Genomic DNA, 27,291 nt, shown 5'->3' on the forward strand with positions numbered 1-27,291 from the left:
TGTGGGGTAGGGTACTTTCTAAACTTATGCTCAAGAGAATCCCATTTAAAACACCACTAATCAATTTAAGTTACTTCTTTTAAGGGTTTTTTTTTCTATTTGTAATAATGTTTTGTCACATAAAATCATATCTCAGTAAATTAGAATCTTACAGGTGGATGTTGCCTTAGAGATCATCTAGTCTGACATTATACCACAAAATATTAGAATAATAGAAGATGTACTAGCATAATCCAGTGTCCAGAAAAATTTTCTACTTTGAGATATAACCCAAGTGTTCCCATCTATTGATAACTACGTTCTACAGGCTAGGTCTAATTTTCCATTCACATAACAACTCCTCAAACATTTAATAAATACTCAGAGAAATAACATGCTATAATGGTTAAGAGAATAGGTTCTGGAGTCAGACCACCTGAATTTGAATCCAAATAGTCTAGCTGTGTGCTTAGTTTCTATGTCAGTCATGCCAACCATGATACATAATTTATCATTTTGTTCTGAGGATTAAGTAATCGATATACACAGTAAGTATTCAATAAAGATAGCAATCATGATCCCCTTCTATTTTATAGACAAATCAGCCCAATTCCTTCCCTGACTTTTCACTATGAAGGCCCCTCCATCCATTAAACAAACAACAACTTGTCAGTATTTGTCTTAAAATATGGTTTCCAAAATTGAACATAATACTCAAGATGGGCACAACTAGGATAGGTAGATCACTTTTATCAACCTGGCCTCTCTCTCTTTCTCTCTTTCTGTCTCTCTCTGAATGCCAGAAAGGATTATGTGGACTTTTTCAGTAGTTCCATTATGCTTATGGTCAATTAAAACTTGATTTTTTTTTTTTTTTTTTACTTCCAGCAGTTGCTCTCAGTTCACTTCCACTCATCTCATTTTTTTCTAATTAAATGCAGGGCATTATCTTTATCCTTAATAAATGTCAATCCATCATCCTAAAAAATAGACATGCTTGAAACTTGATTCTATGTCACCTAGTGAATTACTAATCTTTACTTCTTTACTAGAAGTAAAGATTCTGTCAACTGTAAATTGGCCAGCAAGTTCCTAGACTTCTTTCAGGTAATTGATAAAATCGTTGAATTGGACAGGACCAGAAACAGAGCCTTATGGAAAATTCCTAGATCTCATGGCAAGTTAGTGACAATTACTTCGTTAATCCTATCCCTTTGGATGTAATCACCTCCTAATTCACCTAAATACTGTCATTCAATCCACACGCTTTCTCCATCATTCCCTAAATGACATCACAGGAGACTTTATCATATGTTTTCTGGGAATAGGATAAGTCCGTGTTTTGACAGTCCCTTTAGCCTTCATACTAGCAGTCCTCAAGAAAGGAGATGAGATTCATTTAGGTGATTTGGTTCTAGTGATCCTTTGCTGGCTAATAATGGCTAGTCAGGGGGCTCTAAAAGAAAGTGACCATAAGCATGACTTGGGGTGCAGTCAGTGTCTCTCTAATACTGTTTTCTCCTAATTTAAAAGGAAATGATGCATTTCACTTTTCTCAACGATGATGAGAGGATAAAATTAAATAAGGTATTTGAAAATTTCAATGCCGGGGATTATTTTTAAATATAAGGTTAAGTCACACACATTATAATGACTTACTTGGCTAAAAACAAGATCAGTCTATTCAATCAAACAACCAGACCAGGGTTTTTATCGACAGAACCAACCAACACTATAACTATACATTTAGGCAGGCACCTTACATCTTTCAGCATTTCATTTAGCATATAGGATATTTTCAACCTTTAAGGATTCATGTCAGCTGAGCATGTGTGCATGTGAGTGTGTGAGAGTGTTAGTGTATGATTGGAAAAGAAGATCAGCTATCACAGTCTCCCAGTCTCCAAGCTGCATTAGTCATTTTTAGCACCATGATGGAGAATGGTGTGAATGGGGTAAATTCAAAAGATTTCTCAAAACTTGACTGTGCAGACAGATAACTGTTAGAGTGACATTTTCAGTACAAGTGAGAAAACTGATCCTTCTGGGATCTCTAACTCTGAGTGCTTTAAAGGAGAAGTACAAGACTAAACCCATCCTCCTACACTAATCATTTCAGGAATAGTTTATCTAAAAGTAGCAATGCTAATATAAGGGAGTGAAGAAGTCAGTCAAACTGCTTATTTCAACTATATCCCATTAGCGACAAGATCAATTTTCTCACACTCATGAGTTCAAACTTACCTTTTGACAAAAATAACAAAAATCGCGGTGAAAAATGACATCTTAGTTATGGACGAGCAGGTGATTGAAAGATCCAAAGCAAAATGTCTAAGAGAAAAAGGATAATTGGGCAGAATCAAGAGGTCGAGCTGTACGTCCTCTTGTCCCTTTTAGTCCCTCCTCCTCAGAATTCAAGAAAGGAGCAAAGAATTTAGCTGTTTAATTCCCATCAAGATCATTTTAAATTAAAAATGAGATCTTCTAAAATTCTCATTTAAATGTCTATGATTATTGGAGCCGCTGACAGCCATGTCAGTATGAATCACTGAGTTGCTCTTTAAACAGGAATTTGCAGTTGCAGTACACTTGAAAGAAGACAATATTTATGCATCTGGATAAGTATTCAAACTGGGTTTCACGAGCCCACGCCTATTTTCTAAAAGATTATTTCCTCGAGTTCAGATCTATGCCTCAGGTCCAACTTCATATGGGTTTTGAGGTTACAGATTTTTGGACCCAGAGGGAAAAGTAGTGGCTTACTACCATAATCCATCTCCAGCCAAGCCTGTACTCTACTAGTTTGTCTACTGTTTTCCTGCCATTGTTCCCATGACTGACTCAGCAGGGTGCCAACAGCTGTCATAGCTAAACCCTGCTCATGGTCCTCAGTCAGAATTAGATGCCGAGTCTTCCTCATTGATAGTGTTATGTATCCCAGATACAACTTATTTTGTAGCCTCAACCATTAACTCCACAGAAACCCCAGGAGCTGTGCAGAGGTCTCTGTGTTCATAACAGTATTGGGGCAGAGCCAAAATTATCCTCTTCAGTATGGAAAGCAACTATCCATTAATGTTGGCTCACAAGAAGTAGAAAGGGCAGACATTTGAGTCAGCAAACCTTAATTCAAACTCAGCTCAGCCCTTAATGAGCTATAAGATCTTGAGCTCATCACTTAGCCTTTCTGAGTCTCAATTTTTCCTTCTCTAAAATGGAGTTCGTTTCTCCTTTTCTTCTTCACTGGTAACTTACCTTCCAAGATTTTTATAAGGGCTAAAGGAAATGCATATAAATCACCAGATAAATGTAGGTGCCCCCAAATAATGATTTTGTTGTTACTGTAATTTGAGTGGGATCTTAACATCTTCCAAATGGACTAGGAGTATCATGGATATGATGTTTTGGTATGGCACTTTCATAATTCTCCAGAAAAGAATGTATTCTTTGCAGAGCTCAGTGGAACTGTTCAACATCAATTCCAGGTCCAGATTGGGATGAGATGAAATGAAGCAGCACCCTGAGATTCTTCTTGTCCTCATAGACCCAGGTCATTAGTGGAGCTTCCTAGGCATGGCAAATTATAAGTCTAGGTAGACTTACGCATGTTCATACCAAGGGTTCCTGGAAATAGTATTGAAGCTGAAACTAGAAGGATTAGTGGTATTGATCTTGGTGAGCAAAAGAATGAAGAATTTCTGGCAGAAAGCACATATACCAAAGCCCAGAAGTAGAGGATTGATAGGTGCATAAGAGGAACCCAGAGAAAGCCAGTAAGCTGAAAATATTCAGAAAAGGAGAAAATGAGATGAAGTCAAGTTGCAAAGTTGGACAGAGGCAAATCATGAAGAACCTTTGGCTTACTACAGAGATATATTTTTACTTTAATATAATAAGAAATCATAAAGATATCAGGTGAATGACATGATCTATTGGTGTTTTAAGAAGGTCACTGTGAATGCAGTACAATTTGGAAGGGGAGAAAATGATTTGGGAGAAACAGGAAGGCACAGTTGAATTAATCCAAGCAAGTCTAGAATAGTGATGAACTAGAGAGGAAGTCGGCAGATGGAGAGAAGTGAATGGATAAGCTATATTTTAGAGGTAGAATCAATAGTACTTAGTTTTGGTAAAGTCAGGAGGCAGGCTAGGCATGGTTGGCACGTATCTGTAATCCCAGCACTTTGGGAGGCCAAAGTGAGAGGATTGCTTGAGACCAGGAGTTTGAGACCAGCCTGGACAATATAGTGAGACTCTCTTGCTACAAAAAAATAGAAAAATTAGCTGGGTATGGTGGTGCCCACCTGTAGTCCCAGCTACTCAGGAGGCTGAGGCAGGAGTATTGCTTGAGCCCAGGAGTTTGAGACTGTAGTGAGCTACTGTAGTCATGATAATGCCACTGCACTCTAGGCCAGGCAAGAGAGTAAGACCCTGTCTAAAAAAAAAAATGTCAGGAGGCAGTAGGATACAGGAAAAGGAAGGTGGTATCAAAGAAGAATCCTAGCTTCTGCCATGAGAAACTGAGTGGGCAAAGATTCCATTTACTAAATGGAAAAGACTGGAAGAACAGATTTTAAAATTTGTCACTCATTCACTTTTTAACACGTTAAATTTGACATACCTGTGAGACATCCAAATAGAAGTATCTGGAACAGAGGGGAAAAAAGACCTTGATTAGATATATAAATATGAAACTCTTTGGCACAAAAATAACATTTGAAATCCTAGAACTGAATGAAATTACCTAGTGCAAATATTGAGAATGAGAAGAAAAAGAAACCCAAGGCTTAGACCTAAGAAGCCCCAATATTAGAGGTTGGATAGAGAAGAAATAGCCTGTCTAAGGAGACACAGAGCTACCACAGAGGTGGAGAGAGGGAATTAATATATGTATACACACATATGTATGTATATGTAAATATGCATGTATATATATGTATGTGCATGTATATGGTCACTGAAGGTAAGAGAGAAGATTATTTCCAGCAGGGAATGGTAAACTGTGTCAAATGCTGCCATGAAATCAAGTAGGATGAAGAGTGGAAAGTGTCCCTAAGCAATATTATGTTCACTGATAACTTTAATAGGAGCCACTTCAGTAGTGAGATGACAACCAATTGGAGTAGCGAATATCTAGTAAGTAAAGAAACAAAAGCATCATGTTTAAATAACTCTTTTGAAAAACTTGGGACTGAAGAAGATTTAAGAGATAGAGTGATGCCTGAAAGGGGGTGGAGTTGCCAGATTTAGCAAATAAAAATACATGATTCCCAGTTAAATTTGAATTTCAGATGAACAACAAACAATTTTTTTTGCTATTTAAGTCTGTCCCGTGCAATATTGGGAACATATACATGCTTTACACACGCTTATCCTAACAAATCATTCATTGTTCTGAAATTCAAATTTTACTAAGAACTCTGTATTTTTATCTGGGAAGTTTAGGTGCGTGTGTAAGAGATTTTTGAGTGTATTTATTTTTTAAGAGATTTTTGAGTGTATTTATTTTTAAGAGTTTTTTTAAGAGATTGATGAGAACATCTGCTTTAAGGGAGAAGTTAAACATGCAAGAGAAAGAAGGGAGAACTGATAGAGCTAAAGTCCTAGGGAAAGGAGTGGGAGACTCAGTCAGGCACTAACCCAGAGAGACAGACTTCTTATTGGCAGGTGGGCACTTCTTTCCTGCACTGAAACAAGAGAGAAAGGAGAGGATGGGCACAGGATATGTAGTTCTAATACTGGAGCCTCCCTTTGGCACCCCCGTTTTCTTTATCAGGTATGCAGCAAGCCATCTGTGAGAGCAAAGGGGAGTAGGATGAGAATGAGGAGTAGGAAAAGCAGAGATATCAGAACTTGTTATTGTGAGAACAGGAAAAGATGGGTTAGAAGACAAGTGTTAAGACTGCTGGCCGTGGGGACAGCCCAGTTGATGTTGTTGATTATGAAAAGTGACACCAAGCCATCTAAAGCATGACTTTGGTCAGTGAGATTCAGAAACTCAATGCAGACATGAAGATGGCCAGTAGATTTTAAAATGGTGTGAAGACTACAAAATACAGGATGAAAGGCACAAACTCTACTCTTGAATTAAAATAATTTGGAGTAAAAGGCTGTTTGCCTCCAAATATGCAAAAAAATGTGAAAAGCTTTCTTCGAAAATTCTGAAATTGGTAAATCTACATCATTGCAACTGGAGTTGCAAATGAAGACCAGACTGTACAAATAAGATGATGCTGGGTAAAAATCAGTTCCTGTTATATACATGGAATTATTTAAATTCAATATTTTACTATTTTAAATAATTCCACTTAGAGATGGATTTATTAATTCAGTCCACAAATACATATTGGGTTCCTACTATGTGCATGCACTGGCTAGATGCTAAATTATTAATACCAAGGCTGATGTTTAATTAACAAGAAGAACCTTATAGAAATATTTGACACTCAAATTAATATCAGATATATTCATTTGACTAATGCTATTACAATTACAGTTCATAGCTAATGGCATTATCGGGCTATTATCACAAAGCATTACCTCTCTTCTAAAACTCATTTCCATGATAATTCATTGAAATCATCATGAGAACACACTATCTTGATGGGTTTTTACCTCCCAGTGCTCCTCAAGAGAATGAACTCACCCTTATAAGAAAGCTGGTTATGCCAAATATCACCCATGCCTGCTCTCTGAGCTATTCAAGTGAACAATGCCTAGCAATTTCTCTACAGTTTTGAAAGACACAGTGTCCCTTCTTGGAAACAGCAACCTGACTTCATTTTTATCCACAATTCCCAAGATCTGGAAATGCAAATTAAAGTTTCTATGCAGGCATTATTATCTAGAGCAAAGCATGGAGCATGCGTGGATGTGGGGCGCAATCTCTGTTCAACCATTCATTCAACAAATATTAATTCTGTCCCCTTTATTTTTATTTATTTTTTTTTTTCGTCCCAATGAGCAAGTTGCATCTGTCCCCTTTAGATGACTTTAGGCAAACAGTTCAGCCACTCTATGCCTCTGTTTCCTTATCTGTAAATTGAGAGTAATAATAATTTGAGTCCTTATTAGAAAAATATGAAAAAATGGTAGAAAACTCAAAGTTAGAATACAGTTGTTAGGTATTATTTCCTTCAGGTATCATGAAAATTAATGTGTTTTAAAAATTAAATCAGGTAGGAGAGCTATGAATCTCAAATGAAGCATTTAAATCAGGTTACTGAAAGGAGGAAGGAAAGAAATTAACATTTATTAAGTGTCAGTTATACGCAGACCTTGCTATATGCATTTCACAAAGATATTATTTCATTAAATCTTCACAACAATTCTTTGGGGTTAGATATTTGTAGTCCCATCATATATAAGAGGAAAATGAGCTCAGAAAGTTATATAAGTTGACCAAATCATATAGTAAGGGTGGATTCTTGATTCCAAAGTTCTTTTTACTACACTGGGTTTATTTCCCGTGGTACAAAAGCACATCCACCCTGGAGATCAACTGTTATATCTTTTCATTGCAAACTTCTTCACTCCCAAGCCGAAAGCACATAGTGAAGTGAAAGGTGTGCCTAAAATAAAGCAGACGATGAAACCCATTTTAGTTTTGTCTCAACAATTTTGGACTCTTGCTAGATTACCAGCACTACAAAATATCTTTAAAATAAAAAACTCTAAAATCTAACGTAGTCTGCTCACTGTGTCCAACTATCTTTTGAAGCAATTCCATAAGGTACATTTTAAGATTTTCAAAGTTCCATTACATTCAAAATAAAACAGTAGTTAGTAAAAAGGGGGAAATATTGCATCTTCCTCTAAAAAGAGAAAGCAGAAATCTGCCTCGAATCAAAAGCAATATGCTATAGCACAGAGTGCCCTGCATCCTTGAGGTATCTGGTAAATGTGTGATTTCAGTCAGAAATAGAAGTGACATATCACTGAAGTGAGTGAATCTTAGGATGCAGAATTGACTAGTTCTTGCTATTTGGGGAATTATGATTTCTAGAATAATGTCTTAGGACAGCTTTATAAATAGCACATACCTTCCAAGTTACAGTATCAAGACTGCTAATAACAAGCCTGTTCTCCAGTACTTCAATTGCGGAAGAGTCGGTGGTAGTAGAAAACCACCCCATTCTGTCATTTTACCATTAATCAGAAATAATTTTTGGAAGTCAAATTTTTCCAGGATTTTTGATGAAGCGGTTTTAAATTTTTGTTGTTGTTGTCGTAGTAAAGGTAATACATAATCAAATAAATCCAAATGACAAAAGAGAAAGAGAAAGACTTTGCAAATATTATTTGGGTAAATTTTCTTCCAGTATTTTTCTGTTTGTGGGCATGTGCATGTGTGTGTATTTATTAAATTTATATATGAATATGTAGATGTTAAACAAAATTAGAGTCTGAAGAAACCCTGCTGAATGCTCAACCAAGAATGTGTATGAAGTCCTCATCTTTTTCTTCTTCCCTTAAATCTGCGGTACCCAATCCCCAGGGCCATGGACCACCCCAGGCCAGTCAGTGGCCTGTTGGAACTGGGCCACACAGCAGGAGGTGAGCAGCCGATGAGCAAGGGAGGCTCCCTATGTATTTACAGCTCCTCCCCATGGCTCGCATCACCGCCTGAACTCCGCCCCCTTCAGATCAGTGACATTAGATTCTCACAGGAGCAGGAACCCTACTGTAAACTGTGCACGTGAGGGATCTAGGTTGCGTGCTCCGTGTGAGAATCCAGTGCCTGATGATCCGAGGTGGAGCTGCGGTGGTGATGCTAGCGTTGGGCAGCAGCTGCAAACACAGTTTATCATTAGCAGAGATAACAGAGACCACAATAAATCAACTGTCTCCCATCACCCCCGGATGGGACTATCTATTAGCAGGAAAACAAGCTCAGGGCTCCCTGTGATTCTGCATTATGGTGAGCTGCATAATTATTTCATTATACATTACAATGTAATAATAATAGAAATAAAGTGCACAATGAAGGTAATGTGATTGAATCATCCCCAAACCATCCCCTCACCCTCAGTCTGTGGAAATTTTTTCTTCCATGAAACCGGTCCCTGGTGTCAAAAGGTTGGGGACTGCTGCTTTCAATAATATTGTGAGCATATGTCTGTATCATTTGGAATAAAAAAAAAATCTCACTTTTAACGATTATATTGTATATTTCATTGCACACACACAAACGCACATGCACACACACACATATATAATGTTCCTTTCCTTTCTTATGTAATGTTTTAGTTGTTTCCAATTTTTCCATGCTATAAATATTACTAAGGTGAGCATTTTTTAATAAATCTCTAGGTACATCACTTATTCTCTTGTTAGAATAGAATCCTGGAAATAGGATTATTCTTTCAATGAGGATAAATATTTTAAAGACTATTGGGAAGTACAGCAAAATTGTTTTCTAAAAGACTGCATCAATTATACAACCATTGTGAAAGGATAATACTTAATCAAGTTATTAATTTCAGCTCCAAGCATGATAATATTTTGATCTGTGTCAATCTAATTGGAAAAAAGTGTATTCTATTGTTACTTTAATTTGTATTTTTCAGAATGTAAAATTGAAATCTTTAATGTTTATAGAACATTTTTATCTTTTTTTATGATATGCTTAGTCATGTTCTTGGCTTGTTTTTCTTTTGGTCTATTCATGATTTTTTTTTGTCAATTTACATATGCTCATTATAACTTTAAAAATAATAACCTTTAGTCATATTTATTGGTAATATTTTCCCAGGTTTAACTCAACATATTATTTTATAAATGACTTTGTTTTATACAAGTTTTGCTGATACATGTAATCAAATCTATCAGCCTTTTTCATAGTGATTAATTTCACTCCATTTTTCTATGGTCGTAGAACTTTAATGATTTAAAATTTTGAATTTAGTTTCTCATCCATATAGATTCCATCTTGATGTTATAAAAGAAAACACTTGAGTCAAATAACAATTTTCACAACATAACTTGATATATGTTGTGAAAAGTTGGTTAAACCACAAATATTCCACAACCGTAGCATAAATGGAATGAAACTAATTAGTTTTACATATTATAACATATTCTTAGCTCTTAGATGACCTTGGGACTGTTTCAGGGCTATCTTTGTGTCCTATTCCTTTCAGCTTCCTCTTTATTTTAGCTTAGGATCATCCTTTAAATTATTATAATTTAATTGTATGATAGATATATCAGTTATCACTAATCACATTTTTCCTTATGACTATTCTTCATTTATAACAACCATATTCTCTATGGTTTACACTTCCAGATGAATTTTTATCATTCTTCCCCAATCCTATTTTTATTTTAATAAAATAAGTAAAACTTATAAGCTAATTTTAGAAAAACTGAAGTTTTTGCAATACTTAGTGGTCCATCTAAGTGCATAACATAGCTTTTAAAATTTAATATTTCAAAATTCAATTCAATAAGATTTTCTCTTCTTCATGTAAATCCTGAACATTTCTTGTTGAAATTATTATAGACATTTTATGCTACTTCTTCTTTTTGCTGTTAAGAACTGAATCATTCTCCCTCATTACAACTCACTGAGTTTATCAGCATTCTATAGGGAGACTGTCAATATTTATTTATTAATATTTATGTCTTCATCTGCATCCAATTTCTTAAATTCTCTTAATAAGCTAGTAAGAGTATTTGAATTGATCCTTTTAAGTTTTCAGCAAAATTATCTGATCTTCAAATAAATACAATTTTTTATCCTTTTTTCCAATATTTACTCCTATGCTCTGCACCTTTCTCAGGACACTGACTTATAAGGCAATATTAATGTCAGAAAACCATCACCTTTTATCTTGCTTTTGATCTTAATATGGACATCTCTTATTTTTCTAAGTATATTTGTAGGCTCATAAAGGCAATCTTAAAAGACACTCTTTGTCATAAGAAAAATTTTTCTTGTTTTCTAAGATTTAAACAAATCAGGTTAAATTTTATTAGATGCTTCTTAAGTTAACTAACATCTTATGATTTTTCTTCTGGACCTATCACTAAGACATATTTAATTAATAAATTTTTCAATGTTAAGCCATCTTTATGTACATGTGATAAACAATACTTGGTAGCAATGATAATCTTCTGGAAAGATCCATTTCTTCTGTGAAAATTAAAAGGTGTCTAATGTCTCTCCATTTTAAAATTTCATTTTTGGGGTGGGGGAAGAAAAAATAAATAAATAAAAACAAAATTTCATTTCATTTTTAATTCACAAATAGTAATTGGATATGTCTATGTCTACAATGTGATGTTTCAACACATGTATACGTTGTGGAATGGTCAAATCAGTCTAATTAACATATCCATCACCTTACGTACTTATCATTTCTTAGTGTTGAGAACATTTAAAATCCACTCTTCCAATTTTGAGATATACATTATTATTAACCATAGTCACCGTGCTGTGCAATATATCACCAGAACTAATTCCTCCTATCTAATAAACTTTTGTATCCTTTGGCCAACATCTCCCCTTTCTCCATCCACCTTCTACCCCTCAGCCTTTGGTAACCACCATACTACTCTCTGCTTCTATAAGTTTAACTTTTTTAGACTCCATATATGAATGAGATGATAAAGTATTTGTTTTTCTGTGCCTGACATTTCACTTAGCATAATGTCCTCTATATTCATCTGCATTGTTACAAATGAAAGAAATTCTTTCTTTTTTAAGGCTGAATGCTATTCCATTGTGCATTGACACCTCTTTTTATCCATTCATCCATTAATGGTCACTTCAGTTGTTTCCATGTCTTGGCCATTGTGATAAATACTGCAATAAATATGAGAATACAGACATCTTTTCAATCAATATAGTGATTTTAATTTCTTTGGATCTAGACCCAGTAGTGGCATTTCAGAATCATATGGTAGTACTATTTTTAGTTTTTGAGGCACCTCCGTGCTGTTTTCCATAATAGCTGTACTAATTTACATTTGCACCAATACTGTACTAGGATTTCCTTTTCTCCACATCCTCACCAACACTTTCTTTTTTTTCATAATAGCCATGGTAACAAGTATGAGGAGATATCTCATTGTGGTTTTAATTTGCATGTCACTGAAAATTAGTGATGTCAAGCATTTTTTCATATATCTATTGACCATTTATGTCTTCTTTTAAGAAATGTCTATTCAGGTCCTTTAATCAGGTTATTTGCTTTCTTATTAATGAGTAGTTTGAATTTCTTATATTTTTTGGATACTAGCCCCTTAACCTGATGAATCATTTGCAAATATCTTCTCCCAATCTGTGGGTTGTCTCTCCACTCTGTTGTTTCCTTTGTTGTGCAGGAACATTTTAGTGTGATGCAATCCCATTTGTCTATTTTTGCTTTTTTGGTCATATTCAAGAAGTCATTGCCCAAACCAATGTCATGGAGTTTTCCCCCTGTGTTTTCTTCTAGTAATTTTATAGTTTCAGATCTTACAGTTAAGCCTTTCCTCTATGTTGAGTTGATTTTTTTGTATATGGTGTGATATAAGGATTCAATTTAATGAAATATAGATATCCAGTTTTCCCAGCACCATTTATTGAAGAGACTCTCCTCTTCCCAGTTCTTGGAAGCTTTGTCAAAAATCAGTTGTCTGTAAATGCATAGATTTATTTATCATGCTTTCTATTCTGTTCCATTGGTCTGTGTGTCTGTTTTTATGCCATGCTATTTTGATTACTGTAGTTTTATAGTATACTTTGAAGCCAAGTAGTGTGGTGCCTCCATCTTTGTTATTTGCTCAAGATTGCTTTGGCTATTTGAGGTGTTTTGTGATTCCATATGAATTTTAGGATTTTTTTTTTATTTCTGTGAAAATGTCATTGGAATTTTTAATTGGATTATAATTTCTCTTTTAAAGCTCATTCTTTGTAACTTTTACACACTATTATTGGCCATTAAATATTTCCATTTATTCTTGATTCAATTTTGGCAATTAATGTTTTCCTAAATAATCATCTCATTTCCACATGTTTTTTGATACTATAATAGCATACTTATAACTAAACATTGTTATCTTCTCTGTATTTTTGTTATATATTCTGATTGGATTTGCTTCATTTATTTATTGTGTTATATTTTTCTCCAATGACTCAGCTCTTAAAACTATTAAATTTAATATACTTTAATATATTGAATTTTTGTTCTCATCTGTGTTATTTTCTTACTCCTACTTACCTTAGATTTGTTTTATTCATTTCTTAAATTTTCTATCTTGAATATTTAGTTCGTTTATTTTAATTCTTATTTTAAAAGTGAAAACATGTGTGCCCTTAAATATGCCTCAGAGTAGAGTTTTTTCTGTATCCCTAAATGTATAAATGCAATTTTCTCATTTTCTTCATTTCTAAATACTCCATGACTGTGGGTTTCATTTCCTTCTTGATCAATTAGTTATTTAGGAGCAGTATGTTCAGTTTTAGGAGGTTTGATTTGTTACTGATGTTATTTAAACTTCCATAAGAGAATAGATTCCTTCCCTGTACTAAATAATGTTGTAATCTTTATTACCCCTTACTAATTACATTTTTCAATTTTCCACATCATTTTCTTTTTTGCCTATTTGATAAAAAACTGACCAAAGTGTGATATAATCATTCAAAATAATTACTTATCTACCTCTATTTCTAACAGATTCTGTCATGTTTTTATTACTTAAGGGATGTCCATTGGCATATCCTTGATTTGGATTGTGTGTTTATCAATATAAAAAAATCATTCTCCCTTTGAATGGTTTTTCCCTTGAATTCAACTTGCCTTGGCATTAGTATTTTCCACTATTTTATTTTTGTCTTTGTCTTATGAGTTCCTCACTCTTTATTATCACTATTATTATTGTTGTTATTATTACAATATTAAGCTTTGTCATTCTGGATTAAGACTGTTTCCTATAAGTAATAGTTATAATATGTATTATAGTCACTTTCCCTTCTCCCATTGGCCTTTTTTCTATTTACTCATCCTCTAAAGAACAGATTTACTGAGAGACAATGTTTACCAACTAAGTGTGTGTACATATTTTTGCTAAAGTCTACAGTTAAAGTGCCCCATTAAACCCAAGTTACTGCAACAAGAACACTGCTGGGGTGAAGTGAGAAAATTATACAATTTCTAAGTTTTCTAACACTCTGGTCAGATGGAGGGACTATAGACTGAAGTCTCAAACATACATGGCTTTGTGGTACTCCTCAGAACTCATACTCATCGCATGTGTAGTTTGAGTACAGATTCCAAACCTATGGTTGACTTTCTTCTAGTATGATCGAAAGTTTCTTTTTGCTCTGAATAAAACTGAACTATGGGTTCTCTATATAGAGAAAAAAAAAAAATGAACTCATACTCACCTATAATGTTTTACTTCTGGTGACAGCACTTCCTGGATGCAATGTAACCTGCCTGTGTCTTGTTTCTATTACTTCTTTTTTTCAGTTTTTTTAATTGATATCTATTAGATGTACATATTTTGGGGGTACATGTGATAATTTGATACATTAAATATAATCAAATCAGGGTAATTGAGATATCCATCACCTTAAATATCTGTTCCCATTATTTCTTGTCCTGTGATTTTGTGGGTGTTTCATTCCCTGATGTAGTTTAGAAACAGAGGTGCTTGATTCTGGGTAGTGGTCTAGACAGAGGAATATATGGGAGGATTCCCTCCACCTCCAAATAAACAGTGATTATGCATTAGAGAAGCAATTACTAATATTCTGTCTAGAATTGGTTTTGATCTCTGTGTTGAGGGCATGTTCTGGTCATCTTCTGTTCACCCCATTAGTAAGGGAGGGACTCCTTACCCTAGATAGTATGAGACTGTAGAAAGCATGCACCTGACCCTGGACAGCTGAGACTGACAACGGTTTATCAGCTCCACACACTCACAGCCCGGGAGAGGAGGATACAGCATGTCATGCAGGGCTCCACTTGGAAACAGACTGAACAAGCAGGGTCTGTGGAGGACAGGCTTTGTTGTAACAAAGAGTTGAGGTGACCCCCTGTCCCCATAGGAGGGTGTGATTGGTTTGCTTGAATAAGGTTGAGGGCTGGCAGGGAAGTGAAACTTGCTAGGCTGAGGTCTGGGTATGGAGTGCAGCTGCTCCGGCTAGCAGGGGAACTGGCCAGGCAGTTAGCCCTTCCCTCTGGGTGGGGAGTATATCTAATGAGAGCAGGGAAACACACGCTTAGGCCTTTGCAGCTCTGTGAGGCTCAAAGACACCAGTGGGGCAAATGAAATGCCGAGCCCTACAATACAGGCTTTAGATCAGAGAGAAATAAAAGCTTGTGCATTTCTCTTTTCTACTAGCAAATTTGTGCTTCTTATAGTATTATAGCGTGTGTGGGTCATCATATATGTTTCTCAATCCAGTTTCAAAAATCTTAAATTGAGTGTAAATTACTCTAAGAATCCCATACTTAGGTTGGGATGTCAGTCCCAGGATTTGGGTAGAAATGTTGTCTTCGGTATTTTAGAAAAAAAACAGGGATAAGCTCTTTCAAAGACTGCTAACTAGATGTTTTTAAACTGTTGTGAAGATGTTAAGGAGAGTCACGAAAGTGGTAGTTCCATTAACACCAACAGTGGAGCTACACACATGCATTTGTTGTAAGGGCAAGAGGGTGAGGGTTCTACTGAGTGATATGTCACTCTACCTCTCTGTGCCTACAGTCTTTAATCTGTGAAATAAAAGAATAGTCCAGATGATTCTACAGTCCTTTTGTCTCTAAAATGACTGTGATAATTTAAGATAAATAGAAATATTTTATTTAGTATCTATAAGGTCTAAGACTCCATAGTAATTACTATGAAATTATATGTCCCCTACTACTCTATGAACTCTTTTCCTTAAGCAACCTGGAGTGCTCACTTTCTGGTACATGAAAACTTCTAAAGAATGATTTTCAAGTGAACGAATAAATCTAGCCGAGCAAGAGATACGTGGGAGAATTCTGAAAAATGCCAAATTTTTTACGAGTGCTCTATTACTTCAACAATCTAGCACCATTACTAACTAGCTGGTTACAGTAGTAAAGTACATAACTAGGGTTCACAGTGGGCATTAACAAAAGGCATGTCATGAATGACCCACCAGCCACTTTATGTGGCATGTTTTTTCTCGTGTTCCTGTTCACCTAAGCTGAGATCTAGAGATGTTTAGTTAGTCCCATTCTAGACCTAAAGCCTTCACTTTGTCTCCTTTTGCAAGGATGCTCTTGACTTCAATCAGCTACTAGAAATGTCAGGTGAAAAACGGCACAAATGTGAATTATGACAATAAAAGTTTATAAGCTACTAAAATAAAGTTATAGTACCTAAGAGCTGAGTCAACTGACAATGTTAAATGGAACATTTTACAACCAGTCCTGGGATAACGATAAAAAAAAAAAAACGGTACATGGAACCTGAGGAAATATCTGATGGGAAACAGGCCCGTGATCAAGCTCGGGGAACATGATTTTGTGTGAGCTACCTATAAAGGGAGCAGGAGGAGGTGAGAATCTAAGGTTCGTGGAGTGCCTCCTCTGTGTCCCACCCTGGACAGCTGCTATCTCTTTCACGTCTCATAACAACTCAGTGGGGGACGGAAGTACCATTGTCATCATTTCAGAGAGGAGAAACTGAGGCTCACATGGCCCAGTTATCTGCCCAACAAAAAAATTCTTAAATAAGAGGCAAGATTTGGCTTCAAAAGTCTGTCTGGCTCCAAAGCCCACACTTTTTCTGTATCTTTTTATAGCAAAGGCTGTCTCTTGGCATAGACAAATAATCTCTATATAAATAAAGCAATTTTAGGTTTTAAGAAGACTCTTTCTGTGCCACTTGACGCTCACGTTTGTTTCATGCTACCGACACAGGTGATGGTTCTCTTTACCATGGAGCTCACCATGTAAATTAGCTCTGCAGAGGATATTAAATTATATCTCAATAAGGAAAAAATATGGGACTAGAATGAAGATCAGCATTAGAAAGAAAACCAAACACTAAAAATGGTATCTAAAAAAGAAGGATTACAGGAGCATTATGAAGAGTTTGAATAGGTGACATGACAATCTTTAGTTTTGTTTTTTAAATAACCCCACTCACAAAATGTGTTTTGTATACCAGGAAATTTCCACTACCTTTCTCTAACTTTTCTAGTACAACATCCTCCTGTTCTGTCACCCCACATCCCCTAACAAGTCACAGGGCACCATTGGTGCCCCAATGACAAACACAAGTTTGCTGACCATACCCAGGGGGAGCATGCTGTCTCCCAAAATGCTGGCATTTGTTGTAATGGCACATTTTTTTAGAAATGTTATGTTTTACCTTTAAAGATACTATAAAATGTATATTCTTATCCCTCATCTGACACTTTTATAATATAAAGATTGTCTTTTCCATTACTTATTATAGACCAAAATTCATGCTCCAAGAATTATTAACATCATGTTAATTCTGAGGCTCCACATACTCTGTGCAAACTCCTCTTCCTCTGGCCAGAGAAACACGATGATAAAATGGCATAGTCGCATGGCATGCAAAGCGCTGATGTGAAATGGAAAGGGCAGAAATACGACTGGGATACTAATTCAAGAGAAAAAGAAAATAGGACTGTTTGAATGGGCTTAGCAAGATGGTTTAGTTATTCCTGAAAGTAAGTGGGATGTTATCTTACCTTATCTTGGATTCCACCTCAACTTCCCCCATTCAAGTACAATCAAATGTGTAGTTCATACACATCATACACACATAGTAAGAGAGCTACACAATATCCAATAGACAGACATATAGAGAAACGTTCAGTGAATATCATCTACTCATCTAAACACCAGATGAAGGCATCATATCAATATAGCGGTAAAACTATAAATTTCCATTGGAGTGGAATATAAATATAATGTGGAAGTGAAACTTATAAAATAGCTGTAAATTCAGTACTAGCTTCCAAGTATGGGTCTAAGACTATAATGGGCGCAGCTAATTTTCATAGCTGATCTGTAATAATGGTCATTGGGCAGTTAAATGACAGAAGAGAAACAGCTTTAAATGGAAATGGCACAATTAATCACAACTGCCATAGTATGCACTTGCTGGCTATCAACCTTGAACAGAGTGTTTAATTCAAATCCCATTCAAAAGTCAAGAAAGAGGCCAAGAACCACTTTCTAGTTCAGAAAGCAACCCACAATCCATGTGCCACAGATAGCACTGAAGATCAACTCTATTGGCACATTGACTGACTGCTGTGGCCCCACCCATTGCTCTTCACCACCCATTGTAGGGGTTGTTCCTATCAAAAGGCAAGGAAATGCCAAAACCTTGGCATTTGAATCTTCAAACATGATCAGTTCCTGTCCTCATAATGCCTAACATTTGTAGAAAATATTCTACCCATTCAGAGCAACAATGAAATTAAATTCTCTCTGTAAAGATAGATTTTCCCTTTTAAACATTCTGTAATATTATATATCTGTAATATAATTTGGCAGTACTAGATCTCATTGCTGTTTTTAAAGTATTGCCTAAAAAGTGTTACATATATAAATATATAATATAATGCATTATATTTTATATAAGATATTAAATAGTACCTCAAAACCCACTGAAGAAAAATTGAGTGTGTGTGTAGATATAGGTAGATATAGGTATAGGCATGGAAAGAGGGGAGAAAGAAAAGAAAGAAAGGAAATTATAGCAAAGATTCAAAGCAAAAGTCAAAATTTAGGAGCAAATTAAGCCAATTACCTTGAATGCTGAATAGTTTCATATATACTCAGCATGACAACATAAGGAAGTGGGGGATACTCTATTTGGTGGTATTAAAATGAAGGAATTACTTGTCAGTTCAAAAGAAAATCTACATATCAACATTTGCAATTAATTTGACCAACAGAGACCAATAGATATTATTATAAGGTAACCCTGGATTTATTACAGTTGTCAAAATAATGTAACATCTGTTACCTCCATATATTATCTCACTAGCCTTACAATTAGCATATGCAACAGACTATCTGGTCATGGAAAATGTTTTCATTCATTCAATATATATTTGCCAAATAATCCCTGTGTTCCAGGCACTGTTCTAGATACTAGAAGTATAATGATAAATAAGACAGATATAGTGGCTGCAAATACTAGCACAATCACGATTACAACTCAGCTCTTCTGACACCATCTAAATTGCACGACGCAAATTAAGGGAGTTTTGTTGACCTTCAAAATAGTTGGGGTGCTTTGCTTATTATTTTACTTTTTACAGAATTAAATGAATTTTGACAATGAGGTTTCAGATGAGCTTTTTTGCTTTGTAGATATTATTGAAGCGAATAAAGCTCTATGAATTGTGGAATGATAAAATATTCACAGAAACTTACAACTCTGCAGTTGAATAACAATTACATTTGTTCCAAACAGGCAATTGGTTTCCAAACACATTAAACAAAGGCAATTTAGAAAGCTTCTTCTTCTTCCTGGCATCATTAACATTGTTGAACGTCTTGGGATTCTGGAGTGTTTCACAAAGGTAGGTGTATGGTAAGATGAACAATTTCTGAGTTCATGAAATATTGGTCTGGGAACCATCACTGAGCCACCGGGAATTTCATATGCCATGACTGGACAAATGAGCATATTACAGAAATTTAACAGATTATTCGGAGCAAGAAATTTCAATTTAGACTCCACATTTCCCATCGATTCTCATAATAAAATAGTACTTTACTCAATTCTAAAACATGTTCTAAAACAAGAGTTTTTTCTCCACCATATAATACCACTTTAGAGTTAGAAATAACCATATTAATAATAAGAATGAATGAGTCATTACCATTAAAAGCAAATATCATTAAACAAATAGCTAGGGATCTAATGATGCTTGATATTCGAATCCCATTCAGGTCTTTTAAATCAGCAGTGACCACTTCAAGGTCAATAACAAACTGTGCAAAATCCCTTAGCTTGTCACCTGAGACCATCAGTGGCTTAATACGTATCATCTACCATCCATCCATTGCCAGCCTCTCTCTCTCTCTCTCTGTCTCTCTCTCTCTCTCTCTCTCCCCTTCTCTCTCTTTCTCTCCCTATTCCACCCTGACATATTCCTGGAGGGCTATGTGCTTTTGAGAAGATTGTCTAGTCTTTCTAAGCCTCTGTTTTTACACATGTAAAATAAAGGCAGTAGTACCAACCATGTATGGGATGAATTTTGATAAAGCACTAAGCACGATGTCTGTCACGCAGCAGGAACTAAACAGATTTTCATTTTCCTTACTTCCTTGCATCCATTTATCTCTTCAGTCATTTAGTCATATATGGTCACTTCTCCCTTGCCTAATCACTATTTATTTTGTTCATCTAACGAATCTCTTTTTGAGCATCAGCCATGTACTAGGTAGCACCATGAAGTAGAAGGATGCACAGCCATTAAGTCAGTAAATGTTTAGTGCCACGAATGCTCGTGCTCTCATAGGGCTTACAGTCCAGCAGAGGAGGGAGGATTAAACCCCATGCAAGACAGAATTGATGGCAATATAAAAAGCCTTAATGACTCCCTGAATGTTTACATTTCCTACCCTCCAAAATATCAGATTGATCCTCCACAATGTATAATTGTCCTAAATGCTGGACTCATTCTTAGATTGAAAATCAAATTAAGGGATCAGAGAGTCTTGCAGGAAGATCCAATAGGAATTTCCTCAGCTTTGCAGGAAAATGGATTTGGCAATGAATACCGAAGCTGAAGGCAAGGCCTCTCCCGACTCTATCCACTGCCCCCAGACATATAAGTGATGGCCACCTGCCAATTCTCACAGACCCCGTACTGTCTCTCAATTTTTACTTTGTATCCTCCTGTAAGGTTTGACCCTTGTCTTTCATGAAGTTATTGAAAGGCAGTCTTTAGAGTCAGGCCAGCTGAATCCAGTTCCACAACTCACTAGCATTGCAAACTTCAGTGAGCTGTTTTACCTTGCTAAGCCTGTTTGCTTGTAAAATGGAAGCAGTAAGAATAGTAACTGCATCATAAAGTTGTTGTGAGGATGAATAATTGCTCCAAAATGTTAGCAATAATAGCAATAATAATGGTCTCATACTTAGCCTTATGCTCTCTTCTCCTCCTGGACTTCTGCTGAGGTGTGGCCAAGATGATCATGACCATGGACAGAGCTCAGGTAGAACTAGACTGGAACAAGAATCTATTAGCTCAGGGATTCATTCATTCATTCATTCATGCACTCATTGGACCAGCCTGCTAAAACATTGTTCCAGGCACTACAAACATAGAGTTGGACCAAGCAAAGTGCCAGTCCTACATGGAGTTAACATCTAGGGCCCAAATTAAAATATTCCAGTGTGATTCTTTCTCTGTGATCATGGAACAAGGGAGTTCCTATAAAGAAGTGAAAGATGTGGTATGAGGTACAGAGAAGGAGGTAAGAATAAAAATATACAAAGCACCAGAGATTCAAGGACCCATAGATGAGAAGGGATGAAGTGAAAATATAGGGCTTATTCAGAAATAAATCTGATTCTTACCAAATCTTCTCCATCTCTTGTCTACTTTCTTTTCTCCTACATACTTTCTTAGGGAAGGAAAAAAGAGAGGAAGAACCAAAGCAAGAACGAAAGAAATTAATTTCCCACATGTTGAGCACCTTTTGTGCCTTGGGCAGCATGCTCTGCACACACAAATAACCACATTTCATCACTACCACCTCTCTGTTACACAGACCTTATCACTCTCCTTTATAAATAAGAAAACTAAAATGCAAAGCTAGTTAAGTAAATTGACCAAGTTCACATGACTAGGATTCAAAGCCAGATTTGGTTATCTCCAAAGCTCATGCTCCCATTCGTCTATACCGTGTTGCTTTTAAATGCCTGAGAAGAGCCCTCTTCTTGCTCTCTGACAATCCATAACTCTGGTGGGTTGGGAGAAGACTAGTCTCTTTAGTTAAAGTAACTACACCCACTACCAACTGTTGATCAAGAACCCCACAGGAAAAGAATGGGTGTCACATGTCAGAAGAAAGGAAAATCTGCCTCCAGAGATTAACTAGCACCAATGACATCAGTGCAAAGGCACATGTTGCCTTGGGGATCTATTGGCCACTGGGATTGGACAGGCCAAGTCAGAAACGCTCAGCAAGAAACAGTATGGAACCTGGGGGAGAAAGATCAGCGTCTGCAATGAGGAGTGCGTGATTCCAATTTATTTCTATAATATATTGACTGTTATTGTCAAGCAATAATGAACAGCAAGCATGCAAAGAAAATAGGAGAAAGCACCAGTGTCCCCAGGACAGATTATTAAAACATACTATTTAAAAGTCAAATAGTATTTAATCTTAGTACACATCTAATCACAATCCAATCTTCATCAAACCCAAAGTTTTATCTGTTCAGAGCCAGGTAATGGTGGCAAATCTATCAAGAACAGGGGAGTGCCGACATATTCTTGTCTCCAAGGACAGTGGATTCACTGAGAAACAACATTTTCACCAATGTACCGATAGATTTAGGTCTCTGTTAGCACCCAAAGCACCCCTCCCCCCACCAGGCTCATATTAGGGTGATAACGCAATCCCAGCGTAAGTCCTAGAACCAAACCAACCTTGTCAGGGTTACTGTAACATCACCTCAGATGCCCAGCTGAGTACAGTTAGCAATTATCCATAAAGGTCAAACCAGATTTACTTCTCACATGTACCAAAAAAACAAAAACAAAAACAACAAACGAAAAAACCCCAGCCTTGCCATTGTCTGTATTGGAGCCTCCATGATCAAATCTGAAATAGCGCAATGGTGACATGTCATACCCGAGGCTCTTCAGTTTAGGAGTGAAGGAAGTAGGCAGATGAAATGTCTTTTCCTTGCTAAAAGGGATTGAGTAAATATGTCTACAGTGCTTAATATAAATATGTATCCCACACTGGATACTAAAATAAAAAGTAATTATAGGTGTTTCGGGAGGGAGGGAGCAGGAGAATGTTTGTTTTTATAACTTGGCACTGTTGTCCCTCCAATGTTATAAAACATATCTTAAAAAGTTAATATCATTGCACGTATTTTGTCAAAGATACCAGTAATCTTTTGTGCATAAGCTGTAACAATTATTGAAAGTGACATAAATCAGAGACAAATGACCGGAGTTATTCAGGTAGTATTCATTCTCTTACACTAACAGTTATTTTTAGCAATATATTGAGAAGGAAAAGAGGGCAAAATTAGCTCTGAAACCTTCACAAATCAAAAATAGATGGCTGACCCCAGAGACTTATGTGTATATGATAAAATTGAACATATAGCCCATATTCATTGGTTCATTCAAAAAATATCTATTAAACATCTATTATATATCAGGCACTGGTCTAGGCACTGCAAATAGAGCAGTGACTAAAGCAGTCTCAAATGTTATCCTCATGGAGCTTACTCCAAAGCGTTCAAGAAAATCAGTGCCTTTCGAGTCAGCGTGCCACAGATGAAAAAGACCGAGATTCAGAATAATTGAGTTCTGGTTCCAAATCCAGGCTCTACCAACCACTGTTTATATGAACCTTAAGGAAGTTATTTAACCTCTTGGAAGTTTCCCAATCCGTGAAATGGGATGATTCCATCCCACCCTAGCATGGTGCCTGGTACTTAGAAGACAGGAAAGTAGGTTTATCTGAGGGTTGAGGGTGGAGAATGCACATTCTAGAAATATATTCATGGATTCATTCTTTGACAATGGTGTTTTACACCTAGTCTTGGCACTGAATGTACAAATCCCCAGTGTATCTGATAAACCTTTCATGAATCCTGGCCGCCATGAACTCTGTGAAGCAGTCTCCATGCAGCTTGCAAAAGGGCGCCCCCTAAAGGTCTTTGTGAGACACCTTGTTCTATACTCTATAAAAGGAACACTCCTTTGTCCTGTTATAAAGACTGTTTCAGTGAGCAGCGCTCTTAAATAATCATCAGTGTTGTGCCAGTATCTATGAGCCCATCATAAAATGTAGACAAGCCCAGGGAGAGACCAAATGATTTATCAAGTCATCTGCATCTGGTCCTAAGAAAAGCTTTCTTTCTTTCTTTTTTAGATATTGTAATGTAAATCATTTTAATGCCCAGAACATCAGTGGAAGTAATCTTGAAGAAACACTTCTCCTCCACGAAAAGTCTCTGAAATTTTATGGCAGTATACAGGAATTTTTTTCAAGTATTGATCTTTGGGAGACAGCCCTATGAAATGATATTTGAGTCTACCTGTCTTTTGAGCACAGTATTCTTCCTTTTCTTCTTTGGGTGAACACTCTCTGTGTTTTAGTGTAAGAGCCAAAGTATATGGGCATGACTTTATGAATATTATCTGTGTACTTTATTTACGAAAACTAATGATGGCCTTTCTAGTATTCTGTTATACTTTTGCATTAACACCACAAGCATTAGAATTAATAAAGCAATTTCAAAATCTAAGTGATTATGACAAGAAAAATGATGATTTTCTATACACCAATGGTATTTTTAAACTTTTACAATGGTTCGCTGTTAAAAACAACATATATGACTTTTTTTTTCAGTTTTATGAGTCATTAGAACCAAAATAATAGTATGTAGGCCGGGCAAGGTGGCTCACGCCTGTAATCCTAGCACTCTGAGAGGCCGAAGTGGACGGATTCCTCGAGGTCAGGAGTTCGAAACCAGCCTGAGCAAGAGCGAGACCCCGTCTCTACTATAAATAGAAAGAAATTAATTGGCCAACTAATATATATATATATATATATAGAGAGAGAGAGAGAGAGAGAGACAGAGAGAGAGAGAGAAATTAGCCGGGCATGGTGGCACATGCCTGTAGTCCCAGCTACTTGGGAGGCTGAGGCAGTAGGATCGCTTGAGCCCAGGAGTTTGAGGTTGCTGTGAGCTAGGCTGATGCCATGGCACTCACTCTAGCCTGGACAATAAAGCGAGACTCTGTCTCAAAAAAATAAATAAATAAATAACAATATGTTAATATTCTTTCTTTCAATACCTTTATTGAATCCTCATTACATGCTAGGCATTGTGACCATATACTGTACACATCTGAGTAAATAATAAACATTTATATGATTTTGTTATATTTAATCTTGATATTACACCATCAAGATATGACTTAAGGAAATTGTCTCTGAATTAAGAAGCAATGTTATTAAGACAGATGTCCTTAACAAAGAGCATAAGAGAATATCCACATACTGAAAAAGATGAAAAGTTATTATAATGATGGGATTGCTGAGATAAAAGGAAAGGATAAAATTAAGGAAGATAAACTGAGTTCTGAAAGGACGAGAAGGTAAGTGACCCAACCAAATAGAAATGTTTAAAGGAATTATACAAATGACATCTTTTGGTCTCTACCACCAATTCAGACACACTCAAAAAATCAGCTTCTAAAAGAGTTTCTTTGTTATAAGCAAAGAAATGTATAAATTCAATTTTTAAAATAATCAAGTAAAACTAACGTCTGTACCTTTATAGCAGCGTTCATCAACATTTGATTGAGGACCATCTGCATTGGGTGAATCTTTCTGGCCCCTACACAGACTGCCTTAACCCAAATCTTTTCCCAGATTGGGGCCCAGGAATTGATGGTTTTAACAAGCACACCCAAATCATTCTTATGTTCCCTAAAGTTTGAGAACCACTGCTTTCTGGGACAAATCATGCTAGATAGGATAGGTGGGTTTATCAGTTGACTGCAAATGACTCTGCAATTAAGCACCTCCCTTGTGTATACATAAAATATTTTAGATCTGTAGAATAAAAGATTTATTCAACTTGATTAGGTATGATATGCATTTTTAATTGCAAAAGAGCAGCTGTAAAGCACCAGGTGTTTCTCTTACTCAAACTATTTTTTGTTTAAGGACAAATGAAAAGACTAGCTCTTACCAGGCATAAATTCTTTGCCTACAACTTTTGCAAATCCGCCTTTGTTTTAGCATTTGTTCCCCGGGAAAAACAGCAAAGGCAGATCCCTGGTATGCCTGAGAAGCTTTCCTCGATGCAAAGGTCAAATGCCAAGTTTGCAATTTGGGTTTATAAATAACACCCAAAAGATCAAGAAACCTCTAAACACCTCAAATCAGAACAAGTGGGAAACGGTCTCTCTCCCTGTTAGAAAAAAAGAGTCTGTTTCATTGTCTTCTCCTCCACCCCCAATTTGCCTTCATCTGCCTAATTTCTACATCATAATAGGAAAAGGTGCTCATTATGCTTTCCCTTGTCCTTAGAGAAGAAAGATGTACAGAATTACAAAGTTGACCCAAAGCGAACACCAAAGGAGCTTAGAATTCTCACATTGGCGTTGACACTCGCGATTAGCTAAATTGCAGTAACTATGCAGGTTTCCATTCGGAACAGGAGGCATTCACACAGCAGTTTCTTCTCTAGTGCCTAGCAACATTATCATTGAGCACCTGGAATAGTTTAGGCATTAAGTGTAATTGGTTTTGCTTTACATAAATCTGTAGCTTTGTAAATAAGCAGAGCATTTCAGCTTCCATATAACACCAATTAACTTAAAGGGATGCGTTGTTTGCAGAAGCCTGCTGGGTTCCGTACTGTATTTCTCTGGTAATATGCTCAGTGGCAGGCAAAGTTCTGGGTCCCTGCCGTGTTCCATTTACTCCAGTCACTTGGTGCCAAGGGTCTATACCCAGCCACTCATTTGCTCCATTTTTCACTGGTGGTGAAAGGTTGGGAAAGTGAAGTCTTCCCTAAGAAGCGCCTTCTGTGTTCTGTTTCCTGTCCATGATCAAGGCCTGAAAGGCAAGGTATTTGAAAACGTTTTCTGTGACCCAGAGAACACAGGTCTGACCCCATCTGATTCTGTCCACAACTGACTGCGACATCTCTTTTCTCTTTCTTTTTTTCTTGTAACACTTCAATCCAGTGCAGCCAAAAGTCACTACATTGAGCCTGTACACAAAATTTAGAAAACCATATTTTTATTACATGAATTTACAAATGAAAATGTTTTCATTAGAGTGACTTTTTTTTTAATAGCACACAGTAACATTCAGCTATCTGCTCCTGGAAGTGAGTACATTTTTCCAAGCTCCTTAGAAATTTTTCCTTTTTTTCTCTTTACTTGGCTTAATCCTGTATCTCTCACATCCCCTTCAAGGTAATCTTGATTTATAGCATTCATTCCACCCTGGCCAACCTCTAATTCTCATGGTTTCCGAAAGCGTTTTATCAACTAGCAGAGTAACAGCATCACCAAATAACAGCTCATGATTCCAGAAAGTTTCCTATTAAAATTGTGTGATTTAC

The 27,291-nt window shown here is 36.3% G+C and overlaps 1 protein-coding gene across 1 annotated transcript in view; it reads left to right on the top strand.

Moving 5' to 3' along the window:
• The window catches only part of SLC15A5 (solute carrier family 15 member 5), an 81,741-nt gene extending 57,519 nt beyond the window's left edge, over nucleotides 1–24,222 (top strand). The window contains exons 8-9 of the mRNA XM_012775837.2: nucleotides 19,411–19,519; nucleotides 24,075–24,222. Coding sequence (XP_012631291.2) covers nucleotides 19,411–19,519; nucleotides 24,075–24,222 — 257 coding nt within the window. The remainder of the gene's footprint in view (nucleotides 1–19,410; nucleotides 19,520–24,074) is intronic.
• Nucleotides 24,223–27,291: the final 3,069 nt, after the last annotated feature.

This window comes from Microcebus murinus, chromosome 10 (genome assembly GCF_040939455.1).
Source record: "Microcebus murinus isolate Inina chromosome 10, M.murinus_Inina_mat1.0, whole genome shotgun sequence".
Taxonomy (NCBI): domain Eukaryota; kingdom Metazoa; phylum Chordata; class Mammalia; order Primates; family Cheirogaleidae; genus Microcebus; species Microcebus murinus.